This window comes from Macrotis lagotis, chromosome 4, assembly GCF_037893015.1.
Source record: "Macrotis lagotis isolate mMagLag1 chromosome 4, bilby.v1.9.chrom.fasta, whole genome shotgun sequence".
Classification (NCBI taxonomy): Eukaryota; Metazoa; Chordata; class Mammalia; order Peramelemorphia; family Peramelidae; genus Macrotis; species Macrotis lagotis.
Window position 1 is genome coordinate 187,299,692 of NC_133661.1, and position 23,261 is coordinate 187,322,952.

General features: G+C 41.3%; 1 protein-coding gene across 6 annotated transcripts in view; it reads left to right on the forward strand.

Annotated features, from left to right (window-relative positions):
* TEP1 (telomerase associated protein 1) overlaps positions 1 to 16,754 on the forward strand; it is a 51,273-nt gene extending 34,519 nt beyond the window's left edge. For 2 of the 6 annotated variants that reach the window (XM_074234986.1, XM_074234985.1), the window contains 23 exons: positions 75 to 189; positions 712 to 952; positions 2,255 to 2,378; positions 3,634 to 3,758; positions 3,925 to 4,024; positions 4,306 to 4,461; positions 4,776 to 4,988; positions 5,400 to 5,553; positions 5,639 to 5,851; positions 6,738 to 6,898; positions 7,818 to 7,931; positions 10,691 to 10,798; positions 11,394 to 11,526; positions 11,620 to 11,696; positions 11,781 to 11,913; positions 12,238 to 12,395; positions 12,555 to 12,676; positions 12,890 to 13,039; positions 13,209 to 13,308; positions 13,709 to 13,817; positions 13,918 to 14,063; positions 14,159 to 14,263; positions 14,385 to 16,754. In XM_074234986.1, coding sequence (XP_074091087.1) covers positions 75 to 189; positions 712 to 952; positions 2,255 to 2,378; positions 3,634 to 3,758; positions 3,925 to 4,024; positions 4,306 to 4,461; positions 4,776 to 4,988; positions 5,400 to 5,553; positions 5,639 to 5,851; positions 6,738 to 6,898; positions 7,818 to 7,931; positions 10,691 to 10,798; positions 11,394 to 11,526; positions 11,620 to 11,696; positions 11,781 to 11,913; positions 12,238 to 12,395; positions 12,555 to 12,676; positions 12,890 to 13,039; positions 13,209 to 13,308; positions 13,709 to 13,817; positions 13,918 to 14,063; positions 14,159 to 14,263; positions 14,385 to 14,507 — 3,180 coding nt within the window. In that variant the 3' untranslated portion in view covers positions 14,508 to 16,754. The remainder of the gene's footprint in view (positions 1 to 74; positions 190 to 711; positions 953 to 2,254; positions 2,379 to 3,633; positions 3,759 to 3,924; positions 4,025 to 4,305; positions 4,462 to 4,775; positions 4,989 to 5,399; positions 5,554 to 5,638; positions 5,852 to 6,737; positions 6,899 to 7,817; positions 7,932 to 10,690; positions 10,799 to 11,393; positions 11,527 to 11,619; positions 11,697 to 11,780; positions 11,914 to 12,237; positions 12,396 to 12,554; positions 12,677 to 12,889; positions 13,040 to 13,208; positions 13,309 to 13,708; positions 13,818 to 13,917; positions 14,064 to 14,158; positions 14,264 to 14,384) is intronic. The other 4 variants (XM_074234987.1, XM_074234983.1, XM_074234982.1 and 1 more) reach the window with 4 other exon arrangements.
* Positions 16,755 to 23,261: the final 6,507 nt, after the last annotated feature.

Here is a 23,261-nt window from a genome sequence, read left to right on the forward strand (position 1 = left end):
TTTGAGTAAATATTGTTCTTTGTTATCATATCCACTGGTACTTTCTAACCTTGATCTTGATTGACATTCCCCAGGTACAGAGTGGGAACCGGTCCCTGCTTGCTTCCCTGCTTACCAACCTCAATGTTATGACTGCCTACCTAGAACTTGGCTTGCTCTCCCAGCTGATGGAGGCCCATGCCCTATATGGTATGTTAAGCATGATTTCTTTCTATAAGAGTGTCCAAAACTAGTAACCCCCCCCCCCCCAAGATATAAAAGAAGGTCAGATCTCTTCCACCTCAGAAGAATCATTAGATTGGGAGCTCCTTGAGGGAAGATTCTATCTTTACCCCCCCCCCCCACCTTCCCTTTCACTCTCCTGGGTTTTTTTTAATCCCTAGATCTTAGAACAGTACCTTGTATATCATAGATGGATGCTTGGCAAATGTTTATTTATTGATACGTTGACTATTGAATAGGGAGGGGTCTAGTCTTGGGAATGCTGCTGGAATACAATAAGCACTAGGAAGGTCCTGTAGGGTTATTCCATGGAAAAAACTCAAGGCCACTACAAGGCCTTTTCAAGAAGCTTTTACACCCTGTTTCCTTTTTTGTTATACTTGGTAGTCTAGACCTGCTGCCTTTTTCTTTGGTTCGGAATATGCTGGAGCCAGGTAGCAAATGTCTAATGGAGGCTTGTTCCCTTGACTTTCCTTTCCCTTTACCTAGAATCTTCAGTTTCTGTGATTGAACAAACACCCTCTGAGCCTGATGTTGCCAAATTCTACACATTTCTGAAGCAGCAATACAAACTCCTCACACAGTACCCAGCCCTCCTGGCCCAGCAGGCAGCCAACCAGCCCTCCGATTCACTTGTTTGCCACCAGGTTGCAAAGCTTGCCCAGCGATGGTCCTTCCAGCCCATCTTGCACTGGCTCAACAAGCCCCAGACCATGGGAGCTCAGCAAAGGTGAATCTAATCTCTGAATTTTCCCTGGCAGACTAGTTATATCCAAATCAGACCTGGGAGAGTGGGATCCATCCAGAATTAGAGGAAACCTTGGTGGAAGATGGGGGTGGTGGTGCAGGAAAAACAGAGACTAGGGTGCTGGATGGGACACAACTAAGGTCACAGAGTTGATGATAAAGAAGGGATTCAGGACAGCCAACAGGATCTCCTCCAGATCTAGAAGGAGAGACAGTGTCACAGTAGAGAATTGATTCACTGAAGAAATGGCACATGAGGGAATCCTGCTAGCTCAGAGATTCCAGAGTGCTCCAAATAGTGAATACAGAGTGTGGATTTGGAACAAACCACAGATCACTGAAAAAAAGGAGAATGAACTCCCTGAGGACAGGGACCACTTTGTTCTTATACCTCTAGAGTCTTTGCAAGTATGCCCAGTATGTACTTCTTGTTAGAAACAACAGGCTTTTACTGAGACTTTACTCTGTTCCATGTGTTATGGTTACAAAATAAAACAAAATCAGTTGGCTTCCTTCTCCCCAAACCTTCAAGGAACTCACGTCCTCATGGGGCCATCTTCTGTTAAATAAATAGGTTCATGCATTAAAACTCATACTATTAACTTTATCATCTTATTTGATCTTCAATGACATCAATGTGGATGCTCATGTTCTAGGGATGTATTGGAAAGTGAGGACTTGAGTTAGGGACTGGAGTCTGTTACAACAGTGGGAATAGATGAGCGGGTGAAGATAATGGTGACTAAGATCTTAAAAAGGGACTGGCATAGCCAGAGGCCTTAGAATTCTAATGAAGATTCAAGAAGAGTTGGTAGTGGTTTTGGGTAAGTAGGAAAAGCTTTAGACTCTGCCTCATCCCTTAAATCTGGGGGGATAGTAAAGAGAAAGTGATGGGAGTCTTGTAAGTGATGCAGTAGATGGAAGAGGTGAAAACCAGGAAGAATGACCCTCAGAGAGGGTTATGGAATGACAAAAGATAATAGATAAGGGAAAAAATAAGGCAAATTTCAGTTTTTGAGGAGAAAAAGGTATGATAGTTATATTTCTATATCTATATGTCTACATATTGATACATATTTGACATTCTGTTCACTATTTCCCTCCCCCTCCCCATTTCCCTCTTTGTTTTTTCTTCTCATCTGTCTGTTCTCCTTCCCCATCTTTCATTGCCTTCTCCCTCATTACCCTCCTACCTATCTCCTTCTCTCATTTCCTTCCTCTCTCCCTTTTTTCCCTCTTCCTTCATGCTTCCCTTCTTCCTCCTTCTCTCATACTTTCTTTATAGTTGCAGCCTGTCTTTGGTACCTCCCTCGACTCCTACAGCTGTGTGTTTTTCCCCCAATGGACAGTGGGCAGTTGTGGCTACTGCCAATGGGATTGTTCATCTGTTGGATACATGTACCTGGCAGGTAGGAGAACTATGGAAGGAAGGAGTGAAGAAGTTGAAGGAATAGCAAGAGTCCTTCAGAATGGCACCACAGGCTACTCTTATAGACCAAGTGACAAGCAAATTCATCTTGAGAAGGCTTTTCATCCCTAGAATCCTGAGAGTGAAGGGATAAGGGCTTCTTTGAATAATTCATCAATCAGTGAAAGTGACTGAAAAAGGGGGCAGCTAGGTGGCAGAGTGGATAAAGCACCAGCCTTGGAGTCAGGAGTACCTGGGTTCAAATCCGGTCTCAGACACTTAATAATTACCTAGCTGTGTGGCCTTGGGCAAGCCACTTAACCCTATTTGCCTTGCAAAAACCAAAAAAAAAAAAAAAAAAAAAGTGACTGAGAAAGTGAAAAATAAATGTTAGCTATTCCAAGGCTGTGGAGAGATTGAAAGGAAAATAAGATTTCAAGGCATTATGAAGGATAGTATTGGACCATAAAAAAGAAGACTAGTGCTATATGCCAATACAGCAAAGATGTGTGAATTTTGGTACTGTGTGGATATTCCTTTTACTGATAAAGATGACGACTATGTGCTTCTTAAAATACATTTTGATTGATGTCCTTTCCTTTTTTAGATTCCCTAACACTTCCTTATGAATTCTCTATTTTTGCAACACCCACACTCCTCTACCTTTCCACACTCCATAGTGTCAAGTCAAATAGAACCCTGTAAATAGTCTTCCTGAGTTGCTTATATTGTTCTGAGACCAGCCTTTTGGTGAGACCTACTTCAAACTTAGCTAGACTGGTCCTTAGAGGATTCAAATTCATTAAAATAGACATTTATCAAGTACCTATTATATTCCAGGCATTTATAACTCTCAGTGGGTCCCTATTTGAAGTTCTAGTATGTTAGAATCTGCCTGGGTAGATATGACCATGACATGTTGATTGACAGTGAGTGAATCTGACTGGGTGGTATGGTGGAGTACACATGAATAGGAGAAGAAGGTAGATAGATCCCAAGTTCCTGGTTCAGGGTTTTTCATGGTCACTTTCTTTTAAGAGAAGACCCAAGATCCTTGGAAAGAGGAGTGACCTAGAAGTGGGCTGAGTATCCTTTTGTCAGGACAGTCATCTGAATATAGAGGAGCTAGGTACCCTGGCATAGGAAGATACAGATAGTTAGGATGTTTTCTCATATAGCTTTTTTGGTTAGAATCAGAAGTCAGGAACATCAGAGAATGAGAGTATGAGGTAAACTGAGTTTTGGTGTATCTACAGGAGGAGAAGTCCATAGTGAGTGGCTGTGATGGAATTTCTTCTTGTCAGTGCCCCTCGAATACCACTTTCTTCCTTGCAGCCTTGGATGGATCTTTGGAGCTCTGGGACTTCCAGATTGGTTGGCGGTAAGCCCTCTGATTTGTCCAGGGACTAATCCAGATTCTAAGTAATATAATCTCCCTTACATTTGGTCCTTCTTTAAAGTCTAGGCTAAAGATTGGTAGTGGGAGGTGCCAGGGGTTGGGGGAGAGAAGGAGATTCCCAGGCCTGACTTGAGTTTCTTGGGCTCAGAGTGTTCCAAACCAAAGCCCACCAGCTTCAAATCACTGACTGCTGCCTGAGTCCTGACCACCGGCTACTGGCCACTGTATCCTTGGACAGACATCTGAAGGTAAAGCTGAGAAAATGTGGTTGAAGAGAGAAACTGGGGGATAACTGGGGTAAAAAACTGACTAGGAGATAGTCCTTCAGAGACCTGATCTTTGTTCAGCTAAAATGCTTCTGGGATAGCCTGGCTGGTTGACATCTGGATGGATTGGGGGAGAGCCAGATTTCAGAGTCAAGGGAGGAGATGGAATGACTTTAGAGAGATCAAATTAGAAAAGTGTATCTGGATGGTGGGACCTCAGGACCTAGTACTTTGTACCTAATGTGTATTGTTCCTGTCTGCAGCTGTGGAACACAGTTCATGGAAAACTAGCTGCCCAGCACTTGTCCCAGAAGCCTCTGAATTGTGTTGCCTTTCACCCTGAGGGGCAGGTGATCATCACAGGAAACTGGGCAGGGCATCTAAGTGTTCTTCAAGTGGACAACCTCACAGTTACCATGGTGAGAAAGTATTAGTTATTGTGGACATAGGGAGGCAGAGGAAGGACTGGTATGGGTGAGGAAGAGTGGATCTGGGAGGTGGCTAGGTGGCACAGTGGACAGATCACCAGCCCTGGAGTCAGAAGTACCTGAGTTCAAATCTGGCCTCAGACATTTAATAATTACCTAGCTGTGTGGCCTTGTGCAAGCCACTTAACCCCATTGCCTTGAAAAAACCTAAAATAAAAAAAAAGAGTGGCTCTGAAGGCTTGGTATACTAAAGGGAAAGGGTAGAAAGTGCTCCCGTGATACCCTCTTTCCTCCTTACTTGGCAGGAACTGGGGGGCCCAGGATCCTCAGTCCATGATGTGACATTTGCCCCTTCTGGGTCAGTCTTGGCTGCCAGCCATCTGGATGGGACAGTTGAACTGTGGGCCTGGAAGAAAGGAACTCGAGTGGCTGCCTTCCCAGCCCACCAAGGATATATTGCTTCTACTCTCTTCCTAAGATCTGGACACCAGCTGCTGACTGCTGGGGAGGATGGCAAGGTCAGTCCAGGGATGGCCCAAATGGAAGGGCAGGGAGAGGAGAGTCCCTAAGAGGATGGCTGAATTTTCTGTGTGCCTCAGGAAAGTGGAGTGGGATCTTTGTGCCTCATTCTATTGGGAAGAGCCTCTGCTATTTCAGTAGGAGAATCTCTGTAGAGATGTGCTCCTGAGTGGAGAAAGACCCCTGGGGAGATGGACAGATTTGGGAGAGTGCCTCTGTTGGAGAAAGTGACTCAGGAGAAATGGAGTCTGTGGTCAAGGTCAGGATTGGCTCTAAGTGGGTGCCCAATGTCTGGGCAGCTTTTGTGTTGAAGCTTCTGATAGAAAGAATTTCTGATGGAGAGGTGTAGGGAACAGCTTTCTTGTGTACTGGATAATCTGTTCTTTTCCCTTTTTACATATTGGCTCTAGGTCCAGGTGTGGTCAGGGTTCCTGGGCCAACCCAAGGGGTCTTTGGGCTCCTTATCCCTCTCACCTGCCCTCTCTGTGGCAATCAGTCCAGATAGGGCTTATGTGGCTGTTGGTCACCACACAGATGGCATCAATATCTACAGTACCTCTTCAGGTATTGGCATTTGGAGTGGCAAAGATAGAAGATATTTGATGTAGGAACCTTGGGCTCCACTCTGAGTTGCTCTCTATTTGTCCAGGTGCTGTAGAGGATCAATGCCTGGTGTCAGCTGTAGCAGTGTCTGCACTGACCTGGTTGAGCCACAGGATCCTGATGAGTGGTGGAGAAGATGGGAATCTGCGGTATTGGGTGCTTGAAGATGTAACTCCCCACTGTCTCTGGGTTCTTCCCGCACACCAGAAGGCTGTATTGTCTTTAGCTACCTCCCAGGAACTCTTTGTATCTACCTCAGGTAAGCCAAAAGAATGAGCAGAGGAAGTGTTCATGAACTGGGCATATGATATCTGGACTAGTCATGGATATAAGGACCAATTCAATCCTGGAGTCCTCTTCTTTCCATAAATGAGATAAATTTATGCAAATAGAGGAGGTTAGTCAGCTTTGGGAAAGAGAGAGGATTCTGTAGTCAGAATGGTGATATAAGGAGGTATTTCATGCCTTATGGTCTCATTCATCTTAATGGAGGAAGAAGCATTGTCATCTGCTAAGAATAGAATGATGTTGAATTGGCACTGCAAATCTGAAGATAAACTGAAGAACTGCTAAATTGTGTGGGAGTAGTTGAAGTGGGACAGTATAAATATTGACAAGGCCTAGAAGGGCATGACTTGCAGTGTGATCTTAGCACTTATTCAGTTATTAAATAACTTATGTAGGCATGAAGCTCACTGTGTCTTATCTCTGAATCTAGAAGCCTAGCTACAGAGCACAGCTGTGTCTTGAGCACTTGCCTCCATAGAACTACTTCACTCTGTTCTGTCCAATTCAATTCATTTCAATTCCATCCACATTAAGTACTTTTTCATAATTTCTGATATGTATATGATATATACCCAATTAACTGTAATGCAGAATAATACCTCATATATTTATATGTAAGAGAGGTATAAAGTATCATTGGCCTTATAAAGATAAATGGAATAGAGGAATTCATACCTGATCTTTGCCCCACTTTCTATCCTTGTTCCCTGTGGTTTAAATTTATTCTCAGTCCCTAGTTATTGGCACATGGTTATTTTTCTCTGTCTTTATCTTAAGGTGTCTTCTGGTATTGTAGGCATCTTTTCCCTCTCTCTTTTTATAAGAGTTTTTAATCCTCTCCCCATTGCCTGCTGCAGCGGACTTTACTATACGGTTGTGGTCATTATCATCCCTGACTCAGCCAAAGATGGCAGAGGAGCTCCATCCTGGTAAACAGCTCCTTGGACACAAAGGCCCTGTCACCTGTTGCAGCTTCAGTCCTGATGGGGGTATCCTGGCCACTGGCAGCAGGGATCAGGTAAGCCTCCAAAGAATCCCGCATTTTCCTTTCAGTCATTCACTCTTGTTCTGTATACTACTTCTCTCTAGCCAACTGATTTTATTAGATTCCTCAACTCTTTTTTATTGTTGTTGTTGTTTTTTTGTTAGGTTTTTGCAAGGCAAATGGGGTTAAGTGGCTTGCCCAAGGCCACACAGCTAGGTAATTATTAAGTGTCTGAGACTGAATTTGAACCCAGGTACTCCTGACTCCAGGGCTGGTGCTTTATCCACTATGCCACCTAGGTGCCCCCAATTCCTCAACTCTTAACCATGAGTTTCTGTAACACTCAACAGTTTCCACAACACCAAACAAATTGTGAATTTTTCCCAAGATAAACTTTGATAGCTCTGATTTCTTCAGTTTTTATCAGAAAGCAGGAGCAGCTAGATGGGTGCAATGGATAGAGAACCAGCCCTGGAGTCAGGAGAACCTGAATTCAAATCTGGCCTTAAATACTTAATTACCTAGTTGTATGACTTTGGGCAAGTCATTTAACTCCATTGCCTTGCAAAAAAGCCAAATTAAAAAAAAAAAAGAAAAATATCTTTTTCCTGATGGCAAATTTAAGCCTTGGATCATCAGAGGTACTAAAGGACATTTTACATTTACAGAAAGATTATTCCAAAATGGAACCAGATACTTTTGGAATAGAATTACTTCCCAGGCTTTCATTCTCAATTTATTTTTTCTCAAATCCTAGCTACTACAGATAAGTTCAAGATACCTAGATCTACATCTATACCTATATTTACATCTAAATCTGTGCCTTCATCTATATTTTATCTGCTTCACTCTTTTACCAATCTCCTTTCCATTCTTTTAACACCCCTGTCCCTTTGTTCTTAGATGGACCTTACTTCTAATCTTATATCTACCTTTCTTACATCTTTCTCAGAGTCTTCTGTGTTGGGATGTGAGGATGCCTGAGGCTCCTGTTTTGATGTATTCCCTTCCTGCTTGTCACCGGGACTGGGTCACTGGTTGTGCCTGGACCAAGAATGCCATGCTGGTAAGTGAAAAATACTTTCTGTAGGAAGGCATGCTTTAATAGGGAAGATATCAGACTCCCTAACCCCTTCAGTTGCTCCCTTCTCAATTTGACCCCCAAGTTCCCACTACTTCCTTGAGGTTTGAAGATGTATTTCTAGCAGTAATGTCTATACTTTTACTTCCCATGGGTTCATGATAGAAAGATATCCATAAATAATAGAGTGACTAACACTATATTATCTATACAGTAAAATCAGTTACTGGACAGGACACGGATGATGATCCAGGGCTGCAGCCCAGAAATCTGCCTCAACATCTAGCTTCTCCCATGGGGAGGGGGGGGGAGGTTAGAAGGAAATAAGAGTTTCCTTGTGCTAGGTTCCCTGTTAAAAATTTTTTATAAATATTATCTCACTTGAGCCTCACAACAACCCTGGAAGGCAGGTGCCATTCTTAGCTCCATGTTATACTTGGGGAAAATGAGACAAACTGAAGTTAAGTGATTTGCCCAGACTCATGCAGCTAATATTGTTCTGAGACTAGATTTGAACCCAGGTCTTCTGACTCCAGGCTAGGTGAGATAATCAGAGTTCCCTTTAGGAGTTCATTGGTTCCTCCTCCTGCCTCTAGGTAACTTTTCTTTTTGATTAATACCTTTTGCTTTTATACTAGTTATTTCCTGATATACTACCTCTAGCCCAGAAATTTTTTCTTGACACAAAGAAAGACAGTTAAACAAAAACCAGCTGACCAGGAAACATTTATGAAGCACTTGCTCTGTAACAGACACTATCTAGTAGGTGGCTAAAACCTATCAAACAAAGTCTAAATCTTCATGGCCCTCAGGGAATTAATATTCTAAAGAGAAGAGACTGGCTAAATATCTGCAGATTTAGACATCACACAGAGCAGAAAATTTGTACCCTTGGTGGAGGGGAAGGTGCTGAAATGTGGAATAGGGAGAGGGAAGGGATAGGGAGAACAGGAAAGGCTGCATGCAGATAGGGGCATGTAAGTGGAGTCCTGAAGGTAGCTAAGAAATTCCAAGAGAGCAGAGGTGATAAGGGAGAATATGCAAGGCATGGGAGCCCTTCAGAATAGAAGGAAGGAGAATGGAGATGGAATGTGTGTGGAGAACATCAGGCAGATAGCTATGGTTAGACTATCGAGTATGAAGGGGGGTGGTTTAAGAAGACTGGAAAAGTAGGAGGGGGCAGGTTATGACAAGTGTTAAATGCTGAAACAGAGGAGTTTCTTTGGAATCCTAGAGGCAATCAGAAGCCCCTGGGCTTATTGACAGTCAATTCTGTACTTTAGGAAAATCACTTTGGAGGTGGATGTTTGTAGAGGGAGACTTGCGACCAATGTGGACTCTAATGTCAAGGTCCAGAGAGAGATGAACTTGACCTTGGGTGATGGCTGTGTGATTGGAGAGGAAGGGATCTAGGTGAGAAATGTGAGGATCAAGGGGACATTTGACATCTGATGAGCTATGTAGGGTTAGCAAAAGGGAAGAGTCAGGGGGTGAGCCTGAGGTGAAGAACCTGGGAGAATCGAGAGATGAGAGTGCTCTCAATAGTGATAGGGATGTTTGGAAGAGAGATAGTTTCTGGGGGAAAGATAATGACTTATGTTTGAACATGTTAAGTAGTAGGTGTCTGTAGAACATCCATTTAGAAATGTCCAATAGGTCAATGGTGATGTGGACCTGAAATTCAGAAGAGGGAGTAGATCTGGAAGTCAGCTGTGTAGAGAAGGATACTGAACCCATGGAAGCTGAAAAGGTTATGAAGTGAGACAACATAGAACGAGGACAACAGACCACACAGCCGAACCTTCATATATATAAATATATATATATATATATATATGGCAGTTAGTAGACATGATAGGGCTCATCTATGAAGAGACTGAGAAGGAGCAGTCATGCAGGAGGAAGACCAAAAGAGAAGAGTATCATTAAAACCCAGTTGAGAAAGAGAGGGGAAAATATCCAGGAGGAGAACACTCAGCAACAGTGCTGAGTTGGACCAACAAACACTTATCAAAGCATCTTCCAGGCGCCAGTCATTGTGCTGAGCTCAAGGGATCCAAAGAAAGGGGACAACCCTGACCTTCCAGGAGCTTGTGGTCCAGTGGGGGAGACAACCTACAGACAATTCTGTATAAACAAGATCTAGGCAGAAAACACTTTTTGTAGGAAATGAGATTATAGCTAGGACATGAAGGGAGACAGGAAATGAAAATAAAGAGGAAGAGAAATCCAAGCAATGGGTACATCCATTGAAAATGCCTGGACTTGGGAGATGAATGTCTTGCTTAGGGGCCAAACAATGAGGCAGCCAATGTCACTCAATCAGAGTCCATGGTGTATATAGTGAAGTATAAGAAGCCTTAAAAGACAGAAGGGGGCCATGTTAAAAGCTGAATAGAGGATTTTACATTTTGTCTTTGAGGTGACAGAAAGCCACTAGAATTCACTGAGCACAACTAGGTGATACAGATTTCACCCCTAAAAAGCTTCTGAATTTATTGAATTTCAAGTCCCACATGGTGTTGCTGTGGCAGTGGCACACCAACCTAGCCAGCAGGATGTTCTCTCCCATGATCTAGACAGATGGATAGGCAGGTAGGCTTCTCCTAGTGTCTTGTCAAATCAGTATCCAACAGGGTGCTACTTTGAAAAGAGGTGAAGACAGCATATATTTCCAGCCCTATGTCTTGTATGTAACCATTGCTAAATAAAGCTAGAAACCCCATTTTGGCCTCTTCATTCAGCTCTCCTGCTCCAATGATGGTTCTGTGAAGCTATGGGACCCAGTGATTGGCCACCAGATTCTCCAATTTCTTGGCCATCAAAGTGCAGTGAGCACAGTAGTTGCTGTGGTAAGAATGGAATGGAGTGGTGGGCTTCATGTTGAGAAAACATTCATGGGGGGAAGGGTGGGTGAGCTATACTCTACAGGAGGACTAGATTTGGAGGGTAGCCTTATTATAAAATATAATTGGGGTATCAAGTGTCTTGTCTGTACAGATTTTAAAGTATTGATTATTCGGTCATTAAGCATTTACTAAAAACCTATCCTGTACCAGAGACTGAACTAAAATCTGAAGATACCAAGAGAAACAAAAAACCCTCCCTGCTTTCTAGGAGCTCACAATTCAATGGACAGTGAACTACTTTGAATAGGGTAGGGAAGTGTAGGGTCCCAATGGACTTCAAAGATGGTGAAAGATATGCTTTCATAGAGAAAGAGTGATACATCAGCATTGAACTTATTAAATTGTTATGGTGAACCCACTTAGCTCCCTCCCTAGGAACATATTCCAGATCACTTAAGCTTAATATTTAATTCTACCCCTTCTTCTGCAGTGGTGTGTGAGTATGGGAGTGTAGGTATAGGAGACAAGCTATGACAAAGCCTACACTTCCCTGCCTTCAACTTAAACAAGGTTTTGATGGTGGGGTGGGGTGGAGTAGGAGGAGCACGTGGTATCTGTGGACAGGGATGGAGTGCTGAAAGTGTGGGACCTTCGAGGTGTGGAGCTGACAAGCATTCCTGCCCACTCTGGACCCATCAGCCACTGTGTGGCTACCTGGGAGCTTCATACAGGTGACAAAACTCCCTCCTTCCCTCCCTTTTCTTCTTCCTTCTTCTTGGCCCTCTGACTGACCTCCTCCCTCCAACATTTCCATCTCTCATCAGCTGGACAGCATGGGTCAGAGCTCTTGGTAATAACCACTGGACTAGATGGAGCCACACGACTGTGGCATCCACTGCTGGTGAGTCCCTCAATGGGGGTTGAGGGGGGGAAAAGGGCCATAGTTCTGTGGATTATTGACTTGCCATCTCTGCTACCCCCACAGGTGTTTCACACACATTCTCTTCTAGGACATAGTGGTCCAATCATTTCAGCTGCAGCTTCAGAGACCTTGGGTCTTGTTTTGACAGCCTCCAAAGATGGCACAGTGAGGCTCTGGAATGTTCCCGAGAAAGTGGGTAAGTGGGGGATTGAGAGTGTTAGGTGGAAGCTTGTGACTGGGAGAAAAATTTTCATTACTTCTCATTCCATCTTGAATCCCATTTTGTTAGTGTACACATTTATCACTTCCTACTACTGCTTGTTAAATTCTGTTACCTTTTGACCCTACAGATTCTCCTCAACAAATACCAAGCCATTCCCCTGACAATATATTTCCCCAAAAAAGTAGTTTGTTGTTTTGATTGTTAAAACTATCTTTTCACTGGTACCAACATTGCCTATTGAAAATGAACAAACTTTGGAACATCTGTGCTGACTTTGTATCTTATTCTTGTTCTGAGGAGGCCTTTCCTCCTCCCCAGATGACACAGGTGCTGTTGAGAAGCCCACAGCCATTACTGCTGTGGCATGGGCTCCAGATGGTTCCCTGGCAGTATCTGGCAGCCAGGCTGGGGAACTGATCCTATGGAAGGAAGCCAAAGCTGTAGCCAAAACTCAAGTGAGTAGGAATGGCTTCAGGTTTTACAGGGTCTCACCTTGGCTTAGTCTTCAGTAGTGTGCCCTAGAAAATAAACTGTGCCTCTGTTTGGAAGGGAGACAGGGTGGGGAGGCTGGTAGTGGGGCCAAAACACTGAGCCTTTCTTGTGATCTATCCCAGGTCCCCGGCAGAATCAGTGCCCTGTGTTGGTCCTCTCCACAAACCTTCTTTGCCCTGATCAATGATAGGAAAGTCAGCAAGTGGGAAGTGGAAAAGAAGGGTCTCATGACCAACATTTGCAGGTGAAATAAAGTAAAGAAAGGTAATAGGGGCTTCAATCACTGAGCAAAGGGGAACTCCAGTCAGGTCAATATTTGGGTAAACTAGCCCTGGAAGAATTATGATTCTACAAAAAGGCTTTAATCACCTCCATTTCAGTCCTAACTAACCCAGGGGTAGCTCTGATGGAATACAACAGGATTTGGACACTTTTCTCCCCACCTCTTATTTCCCAGTCTGGACTTTAACCTTCACCTGAATCAGCATGGTAGGGACAGTCTGATATCTGCTATGGACTTGGCCCCAGATAGCCGCTATCTCCTCTTAGCACAGCCACTTTTGGGAATGCTGCTACTGGATCTCGATTCTCCTGTCCCTGAATCCTGGTAAGATCTTAGGTATTTCTAAATTGAGACATGAATAGGAAGAACTTTTCAGGAGGGGAAGATTTTATCTAATTTAGAATGTCCTCTCTCTTAAGTTGATTATGAGTACAGATCCTTTGAGGCATGAGAAAAGGTTCCAAATTCAATCTTTGTTTTTTTTTAACTCTAGGAATGAGTTCCCTTTCAATACCCACACTCTGATTTCTACCCACAAGGACTATGGAGTGTTTGCCTTGAACATTCAGGATGATGTTTCCGTCTCTGTCTTTGTAAGTCTTGCATGTTTGGCTGAATACTTCTGTAAGTGGAATCTCCCTGAAAATGTGGAAAGTTTCATTATCTCTGTCTGTATCCCTAGTACCTAACATGGTGTCTGGCTTATGGATTAATATTTATACATAATTCATTTATCATTTTACATTCATCTTAATTGGCTATTTATATAGAATTTCTTGAGGACAGATATGTCCTTATGCTTTGTATTTCTAATAGGGTCTAATATGGGCATTCACTGTTACTTTCTTTGATGTGGCTAAGATTAACAGATGGTTATAGTTTAGGGAATCCTTCATATAAACTCTTACTGAATCTGAACTGAAATTGACTGCTTAAGAAAATAATACACACATATATACAAACACACCTCTTCTCATCTTTTTTGTCCCTCAGCAGCAGCAGAATGAGACAAATATGCTGGAGGACATAGGGACTTTTACTCTACAACTGGAAAATCCCCAAGGAATCCCATTGTGCATCACCCAAGCTAAGGCTGAGTCTGGTAAGCTGAGAAAGGATCCAAGAGAATAGAGGCCTAAAGGGGGAAAGCTCAAATTGAGGGCCTGGTGACTTAGATTCTAACTCTGCCCTGGGAATGGCAGACTCTGCTTTCCTGTGTGCCAGCTCAGAAGGGGTCCTTTGGAAGATGGCAGAACGTACCCCCAATGGAGAGTGGGACACCAGCAACATATGGCAGTCCATAGATGAATTCAGGTTTCGAGAACTGGAGACATGTTACTCCAAGAAGGTAAGATTAGACAGAAAGCAAGAGAGTTTGGTGGTAGTAAGTAGGACTCAGGGAAGCTTAACATGTCTGTCTCTCCCTGCGCTGTCTCTCTTTAGATCCATTCTGGTGCAGTCACAGCCCTCCATGTGCTCCCTGACCTGCTGGTGACAGCCTCTGAGGACCGAGATGTGAAGCTTTGGGAGAGATCCAGCCTACAGCTGGTGAGCATGGCATTAGATATGGGAACACCAAGGGAAGAACATAGTATTTTGTTCTCCAGATTTAATAGTGAAAGCTTTAAAAGTGAGACTGTGTCCTTGTTGTGTCCTTGTGTCTTTACAGCGGGGCCTTTTCCGTTGTGAGGGAGCAGTAAGCTGTGTGGAGCCAAGACCTGGACCTCTTTCTACTTTGCAATTGGCTGTAGGCGATGCCCAGGGCCATGTGTACTTTTTGTCATGGGAGTAAGATAGTTGAACAGAAGCAATCATCTATTTAGAGACAAAGTTTGAGGACGTTGTGTTGCCAGCTTTTCAATATATATATGTATCTAAATACCTATACATGTATGTATATATATACACACGTATATAGATACATATATAGTATATAATTTTTTTGTTTTTTCTGTTATTTTTTCTAATTACATGCAAAATTAAGTTTTCATCATTAATACATTTGCAAGTTCATATATTTCACATTTTTCTACTACCTTCTCTTCCTTTTCCCTTCCCATGATAGCAAATTGTTTAAAGTTGTACATGTACAATCTTTTTAAATATTTTTCCATATTAGTTATATTGTGAAAGAGGAAGTAAAACTAAAGGATAAAAAACTATGAGTGAACATAGTATGCTTTGCTCTTTCTTCAGACTTCACAGTTTTTTCTCTGGATGTGGATATCATTTTTCCATAATAATCAAGGATTGTCCTTGAGCACCAGCCCTGGAGTCAGGAGTACCTGAGTTCAAATCCAGCCTCAGACACTTAATAATTACCTAGCTGTGTGGCCTTGGGCAAGCTACTTAACCCCATTGCCTTGAAAAACTAAAAAAAAAAAAAAAATGCAAAGAAAGGTCATCTAGCTGTACCAGATCTAAAACTATATTATAAAGGTGGAGTTATCAAAACTGCCTTGGGCTGGTTAAGAAATAGAGAAGCCAATTAATGGAATAGATTAGTATCAAAAGAAGCAGTAGTAAATGACTATAGTAATTTAATGTTTGATAAAGATACTATAAACTTCTGGAATAAGAACTCACCATTTTGACAAAAAATTCTGGGAAAACTGTTAAACTAGTATGGCAAAAATTAGGCATCTCATACCCTAATAACAAAATTAGGTCAAAATGAATACAAAATGAATACAAAAAAAGGGAGATAACCATAGTTTGTCAGATCTATCCAGAGGGGAGAAGTTATGACCAAAGAAGAGATAGAGAAAGTTGTAAATTGCTAAATGGATGATTTCAGCTATATTAAATTAAAAAAAATTGTTCAGGGGCGGCTAGGTGGCACAGTGGATAAAGCACCAGCCCTGGAGTCAGGAGTACCTGGGTTCAAATCCGGGCTCAGACACTTAATAATTACCTAGCTGTATGGTCTTGGGCAAGCCACTTAACCCCATTTGCTTTGCCAAAAAAAAAAACCCTAAAAAAAGATTGTGCACAAATAAAATAAATGCAGTCAAGATTAGAAGAAATGCAGATGGGGGTGATGATCAACCCTGATGGACTTGCTTATCCTTTTAGTGCAACAACCAGGGACAATTTTGGGCTATCTGCAATGGAGAATACCATCTGTATCCAGAGAAAGAATTATAGACTTTCAACATAGACCAAAGACTATTACTGTCAAATTAGAAAAAAAAGTGCTATATTATTATGTAATTTTACTATCTCATACTTTATTTTTCTTCCTTAAGGATATGATTTCTCTGTCATCACATTCAGCTGAGATCAATGTAACATGGAACCAATGTAAACACTAACAGTGCCTTCTGTGGGGGTGGGAAGAGGGAAGCAAGAATGGGGGAAAAATTGTAAAACTCAAAATAAATAAAATCTTTTTTTTTCTTTAGATTTTTCAAGGCAATGGGGTTAAGTAGCTTGCCCAAGGCCACACAGCTAGATAATTATTAAGTATCTGAGGCCGGATTTGAACTCAGGTACTCCTGATTCCAGGGCTGGTGCTCTATCTATCCACTGTGCCACCTAGCTGCCCCTTCATTGATATTCTTGACCTTTTATTGCTCCAGATGAATTTTGTTACTATTTTTTCTGGCTCTGTAATATAGTTTTTTGGTAGTTTGAATGGTATTGTGCTAAGTAACATAATTTGGGTAGAATTGTCATTTTTATTATATTAGCTCTGCCTAACTATGAGTAACTACTTGTTTTGTTTTTTTTCCCCACTTGTTTAGATCTGACTTTATTTGTTGAAAAATGTTTTGTAATTGTGTTCATATAATTTCTCGATTTGTCTTGCCAGGTAGATTCCCAAGTATTTCATGTTGTCTACAGTTACTTTAAATGGAATTTTTCTGTCTCTTATTCTTGGGTTTTGTGGGTCATATATAAAAATGTTTTTTTCTGAAACATGAAGCCTCCACACAGATCTAAAGCTACAGATCTCTCTCTCTCTCTCTCTCTCTCTCTCTCTCACACACACACACACACACACACACACACACACACACACACAGACACACACACAAAACAAGTTCTTATCTCAAGATATTATGGAGTTCTGTCTCACCTGGGTAAAAGCAAAGTATAGCCCTATGTAGATGGGAGACCTGGAAAATGAGCAGGAGGTTCTTAACCACAGTGTAGCTCAGGTCAAGACTCTCAGTAAGCCAGTGTTGTAGCAGATCAATAGTCAGTGTTCCAACCCCAGCTCAGAAAACAAAGTTTGCGCCCTTGGAATGCTGGTGCAACAACAAACAACTGGGTTGGGCTACCCTAATACTGGGAACTAATAGCTGTGTAGACAATGCCTTAGGCAAGTGATAAGCCAGGAAGGAACCAGACTTTCTCTCCCCGCCCCCCAGCCCCACAACAAAAAAACTTGGGACTATCTCCTAAGCCCCAGGAGCAGAGATAAACTATCTACATGAGCAAAAATACTAAAAGAACTCACCATAGATAGGTACTATTCTGATAAGGATGATAAATATACAATGGGGAAGTCCATGACTTAGGATCTCTACCCAGTTACCTAATCAAAGTCCTCCAGGAAAGTCTTTGGTATCAACCTATATCTTTTGCTGCTTCCCTTTCAGCTAGACTATGAATAGGACCAAGACTTTACCCATTTTCCTTTCCTCTCCTCTCTGGAACTCATACAACTGTACTCAGTTCTATAGGGAATTAGTTATTCAATTCAGTATAATTATTAAATATCTTCTTTGGGCTTAATACTTGGTATTCTTTGTCTTTGAACCTAGAAGTCTGGCTACAGAGCACAGTTATTTCCCTAGCACTCAGCTGGAAGCTACAGCTGAGACTTTTGGGAGGTGAAATGGAATCAAATGTCCTTCCCTTGATTCTTTTTTAGTTTGAAAGAGATTATAGAACCCATTTGTTAAGGTCTATAGAGGTAATCTAGTGTTATCCACAACATAAATCCTTTCTACTTAACCCAGAACAAAGTTATGAAGTCTCTACTTGAGTACTTTCTTTGGTGGCAGATTCATTATTTTTAGATTTCTCATTACAAAGTATCTTTTTTTTTATGGTCTAGACCTGTGACTTCTTTGGCATAAGGAATCCTCCATGAGAAACTTCATGGGAGAAGTCCTTTGTAAGAAAGTTGTTTAGTTAGGTTTTTGCAAGGCAATGGGGTTAAGTGACTTGCCCAAGGCCACACAGCTAAGTAATTATCAAGTGTATGAGGCAGGATTTGAACTCAGGTCCTCTTGACTCCAGGGCCTGTGCTCTATCCATTGTGCCACATTGCCGCCCATGAGAAAGTTTTAAAAGAATTGCCTGGGACAGTAAGAGGTTAAGTGAGCACAATGAGTTGAGGTTGGACTTCAAGCCAAATCATCCAAGGCCAACTCTATCCAACTCTACCTATTTCTCAGAAGAACTCTATTGAGACATCTGAATTTGTTTCTTCCACCCTTTGTTTCTACATCTGCCCTCTAATTTTTCAAACTCTTGAAGATAAGCTTTTTAATATAATAATATGTAATATTTATATAATAAAGACAAGTCCCAAATCCTCATTTACAAGCCAAATATCCTTTGACAGCTTCCAGAGCCTTTGGTATCCTGGTCATTATTCTATGATCACATTCCTCTCTGCTTAAAAAAAATGGTAGCCAGAGCTGAACACAATACTCCACATGGAATCTTACCATTGCACAGCATGGGTATATACCACTCTTCAACTAAGGCATAGTAACAAATGAAATTTTGCTATGACCTCCAAGGACATAAGAAAGATTTCCTTCCTCCCATCTACCCTGTCTCATGCTCACAGCCTCAACTAACCAGGCTTATCAGTCAAAAACTGGTGAGTCCTAGTCCTCAGAAAACTCAGTTATCAGGGGGAAAGTTAGCTCCACCTAAGGTGTGCTGACTATAGCATGGCTGTGTTGCTAGCTCTCATTTTATCAGTGAGAAATGATTTTTCCCTAGAGTTAAGGTTAAGGAATACTTGAGTATTGGTTGTATAATCTATCTGCTGCATATCATATTTCTCAGGGAATTTCTCAAAGCTGCTGTTTTCTTCCCAACTATTGTTTTGTCAAAAATCTGGAGTTCAAAGAAGAAGGGGGGGGGGGGGGGTCATGGATGAAGCTGTTGCCAATTATTAAAGATTGAAGACAGAAGATTTAAGGTTACTGAAAAGTTGAAGAATTCACTCTCTGGAAATCTAAAACTGCTCAGGATTTTATTTTACACTTATTGTTAAAAAAGTATATAGGCCAAAATTGGTAAGAAAAGCAGTAAGCATCCTTAGGACAGGCCAGGTAAAGTCTGAGAGAGAGAGAGATGAAGAGAGGAAAAACGTAAGTAGCCATGAGGCTTGACTTAGCCTGGCTACATAGTGTGAGGCCCACAGTGCTCCACATGGATTAAGGAAGAACATGAGAAAGCCCCATCCTTCTGGATGGGAAGAAGCAAAAGACCTTGAAGGAGCAGCTCTTCCTACAAAGTAGCCTTTTATGGTAGATTGGACAGAGGGGAGCCTTACACTTTGGGCCAGATATCTTCCAATGGCAAGCTATTGTCCCAAGGTTCTTGAACCCCAAGTTCAACATGTCATTTCCTGTCATACCAGCATTTATGGCCAAGATTAGGTAAAAGGGAAAATGAGGGACAGGACACAAACAACAGCATCAAAGGGAGACGGGATGCAATCAACAGGGGGTCAGTTTATATCTCAGGAGCCTTCCACAATTAACAGATTTTAACATCATTAAAGCTACATTCATAATTATCTACATCATTTCCCTGCATCAAAGCTACATGGATGTTTTTAGGAGTCCTGACACTACAACTTTGCCTCCTCACAAAGGATCTCTTCAAAGACCCACTTACTGCCTAGAATGCTCTCATATTACCTTCCCATAAAAAACTGTACTCAATTCTGGAGGAGTAGAAAAAGGTCAGGAAAGATAGAGAACTTGAGGGAAGAATAGGATCCTAGGGAGTTTCAAAGAGTAGGTACATGAATCATTGAACCTAAGCACAGAGAAGCCTAGGATAGCATAGCTCCCATTTTTCTGTCCTGATAAACAGGTATTTATTTCTAAGGCCTCCAGGATACACATGTGTGGTTGGAGGGGGAGAAAACTGGAGTAAAGACAATCTCTGATCTCTAGATATTCTCCAGATATTAGAAGTATCCTTTTGCCTATGCCTCTCCCTATAATTCAGTCTCCTATCATGTATTTTAATTTGATGATATCTTAACAGAGAGGTTAAGTCAATAATTCCTACTTGACTAAGGAAGTAATCTTCCTCAAAAGTAGAAATGCTGGGGCAGCTAGGTGGCGAAGTGGATAGAGCACCAGCCTTGGAGTCAGGAGTACCTGGGTTCAAATCCAACCTCAGACACTTAATAATTACCTAGCCATATGGGCAAGCCACTCAACCCCATTGCCTTAAAAAAATCTAAAAAAACAAAAAAAAAGTAGAAATGCTTTGGAGAATACTTTCCTTCCCACCTGTTAGGCCACTCTCTTGTGGAATATATTCTTGGTCTTATTAAGGTCTTCAGAATTGGTTACCAAACTGCCATCCAACCTTCCCAACTGTGAAGGAAATGCCATTGAGAAGTCAGTCCTTCAGAGAGGCTCAAGCAATGTATGGTTGCTTAAGACAGAAAAACAGGGGCAGCTAGATAGTACAATGGGTAGAGCACTGGCCCTGGAGTCAGGAGGACCTGAATTCAAATCCAGACTCAGACACTTAATAATTACCTAGCCATGTGACCTTGGGCAAGTCATTTAACCCTATTTCCTTACAAAAACCAAAAAAAGGAAAAAAAAACAATTTTCTTATGATTGCTATTCACTACTAGGCAAAAAGTACAATTTTCTTCTACAATGGTAGAAGGAAAAATTACAGGGCTAGAGGAGTCAGGAATATGTTGATTTTTCTCAATATAGATAATATGTACTTCTGCCATAAGACAGAGCAAGACTCAAGTCTAACTGATAAAATGAGAGCTAGCTAATGCCACATTGCTCTTAGTTTTGACAGAGTCCACTTGTATACTGCAGAATGGAAGTTTGTTTTGGGTTTTTTTGGTGGGTCAATGGAGTTAAGTGACTTACCCAAGGTATGCATCAAGTGTCTGAGGTCATATTTGAATCCGGTCCTCCTGACTCCGGGGCCAGTGCTCTATCTACTGTGCCTCCTAGCTACCGCCCTAGATGGAAGTTTCTTGAGGAGGATACTGCTTCTGTTTGTACTTCCACCTCAGGAACAGGAACTATATTGTATTTCTAGCCTCAAGAAACCCAGATTTATCTTTGCACAATCCTACCCATCACAGTTCCCATATGATCAAATCTAATCTAGAAAACACTTCAGTCATTGGCAACTGTCCTTCCAACTTTTCAGTGTTTCTTTAAAATTCTCCTCCACACATGGAAAAACATTTACTTCTAAAACTTTCAGTTTCAAATTCTCTCCTTTCCTCCCATCCTACTCCCTCCATTAAGAAAGCAAGCTACCAGGTATAGGTTAAAAATGTGTAGCCATGATAAACATTATTACAATAGTCATGCTGTAAAAGTAAATATAAACCCCCCCAACACACACACACACACACACACACACACACACACACACACACACACACACACACAAAGAGAAATCTCAAGGAAAACTAAAGTTAGAAAAAAAAATGTGCTTCAGATACTTTCAGCTCTGTTTTTGAACTGGATAGCATCCTATATCATAAGTCCATCAGAGAAATTGCTTCAACATTTTTTTTCCACAGTTGCTATAGCTAGCTATATATCCTTCAATTCTATTCCCTACATCCCCATTTATTCTATTCTCTCTCTCCTTTCACCCTGTCCCTTCTCAAAAATCCAACTTTTCAATGTGGAAAACCCTTCTCAGCCTCCTACCCCAGCCCCGTGCCCAAATCCCCTACTATAACCATCCCCTTGACTGTCTCTCATCCAGACACTGAAGTTTCTCTGTCCATCATCATCTAGCAGTTGGATGATATAATATTTCTTATTGTTGAACTAGAGATTGGGCTACAAGGACTGTGAAAAGTGAGTATACAAATGTAAGCTAGGTTGCTTAGGAAATTCACATTAACAAATTACTTTCTGTAAATATAAATTCTAATTTTCCCCTGTGAAATAAGTAGTGTGGGAGAGAGAACTTAATTTTATGAGGAAGAATGAGAACTAAAAAAATCTACCATTTCCTCAGCTCAAGTATCCTGCAATTCTAAGAATCAGTAAGGGCCAATGAACCGCTTGAAATTCTGATCTTAGCCCTAAGTTACCTGTCCTGACTTTTTTGTCCCTCTACTTATCTTCCCACTTTTCTTCCTTTCCCATCCTTAAAGCCCCCTAAGCCATTTGATTCTCCTCATTCTTAGTTCATTCTAGTCTTTAGTGACAATTTCCCCAAGGAAAACAAATAATTTTACAATATGTTTATTACAAAGAAACAATCTCCCTCAAATCTAGAGGTACAAAACAATTTTAGTTTTTGGTTCTAGCTGTTTGTCTTTTGTTAGTACTGACCATCACCCTGACTTGTGGGAATTTCACAGACAGCTAAAAGCAGGACAATGGTAGAAGAGGACAAAGCCTCTGTTCCTTCAAGTTGGGGTGTGGAGAAGGGGTCATGTAGGCCATTCTGGGAAGAATGTAGTAAGTAGGAGCATCAGGAGCAGCTGTAGTTTTACTGGAATGAGGTTTCCACAAAATAGAGCCTGGTCTTCACATTGGAATAATGTTTCCTGCACTATATGGTCCAAACCATACTTTCTTTGGTTTTATATACATAGACCTTTCTTTACTTCCCTTCCCTTCCCTATCCCAGTCTCCTAAACATAATTTAAAAAGTCTTTAGAGTTAGAATTGACCTAATTTGCTGGAAACCGAAAGTTTCTTTTATAAGAAACTTCCAGTTTCCCAGTGAAGGAGGAAAGAATCATTATAAGATAGCTTAACAAGTTTGTAATTGGAAAAATTGTTGTAATTGATGCTACCTATTAAGTAGAAACTTTCCTTTTTTTCCACTCCCCATCACCACTTCTAAATAAGAACTATAAGGTAATTTTATAAAAGAAAAACCAAGGAATTATTTTTGATAATGTTTTTTATTTTGCTCTTTGAAGAAAGAGTCTCTTATAATAACCTGCTGGCAGTTTAAAAGTCTTGGGAAAGATGTTTTATAGTGAGTATTGCCAATCAGTACCATAAAAGTAATCTTGAATTAAGTGCATATGAATAATATCCCTAACAATGAACAAAAAAAAAAGATATTTTTTTCAAACAGGCCTTTTCTTCTCATTTAGCATAACATAATAATCTCCTTCATAGTATAGGTGAGCCAAGTAGGTGACATGTCAATAATAAGGAGAGCTGGCATTTATCAAAAAAAAGATCATTTGCAAACAACTTTATATAATCAATCAATCCTCCTAAGAACACTTTGAGGAGGCATTTCTCAAGCTCTATCACAACACTCATTTTATAGAGGAGAATGAAATGCAAAGATGTTAAAC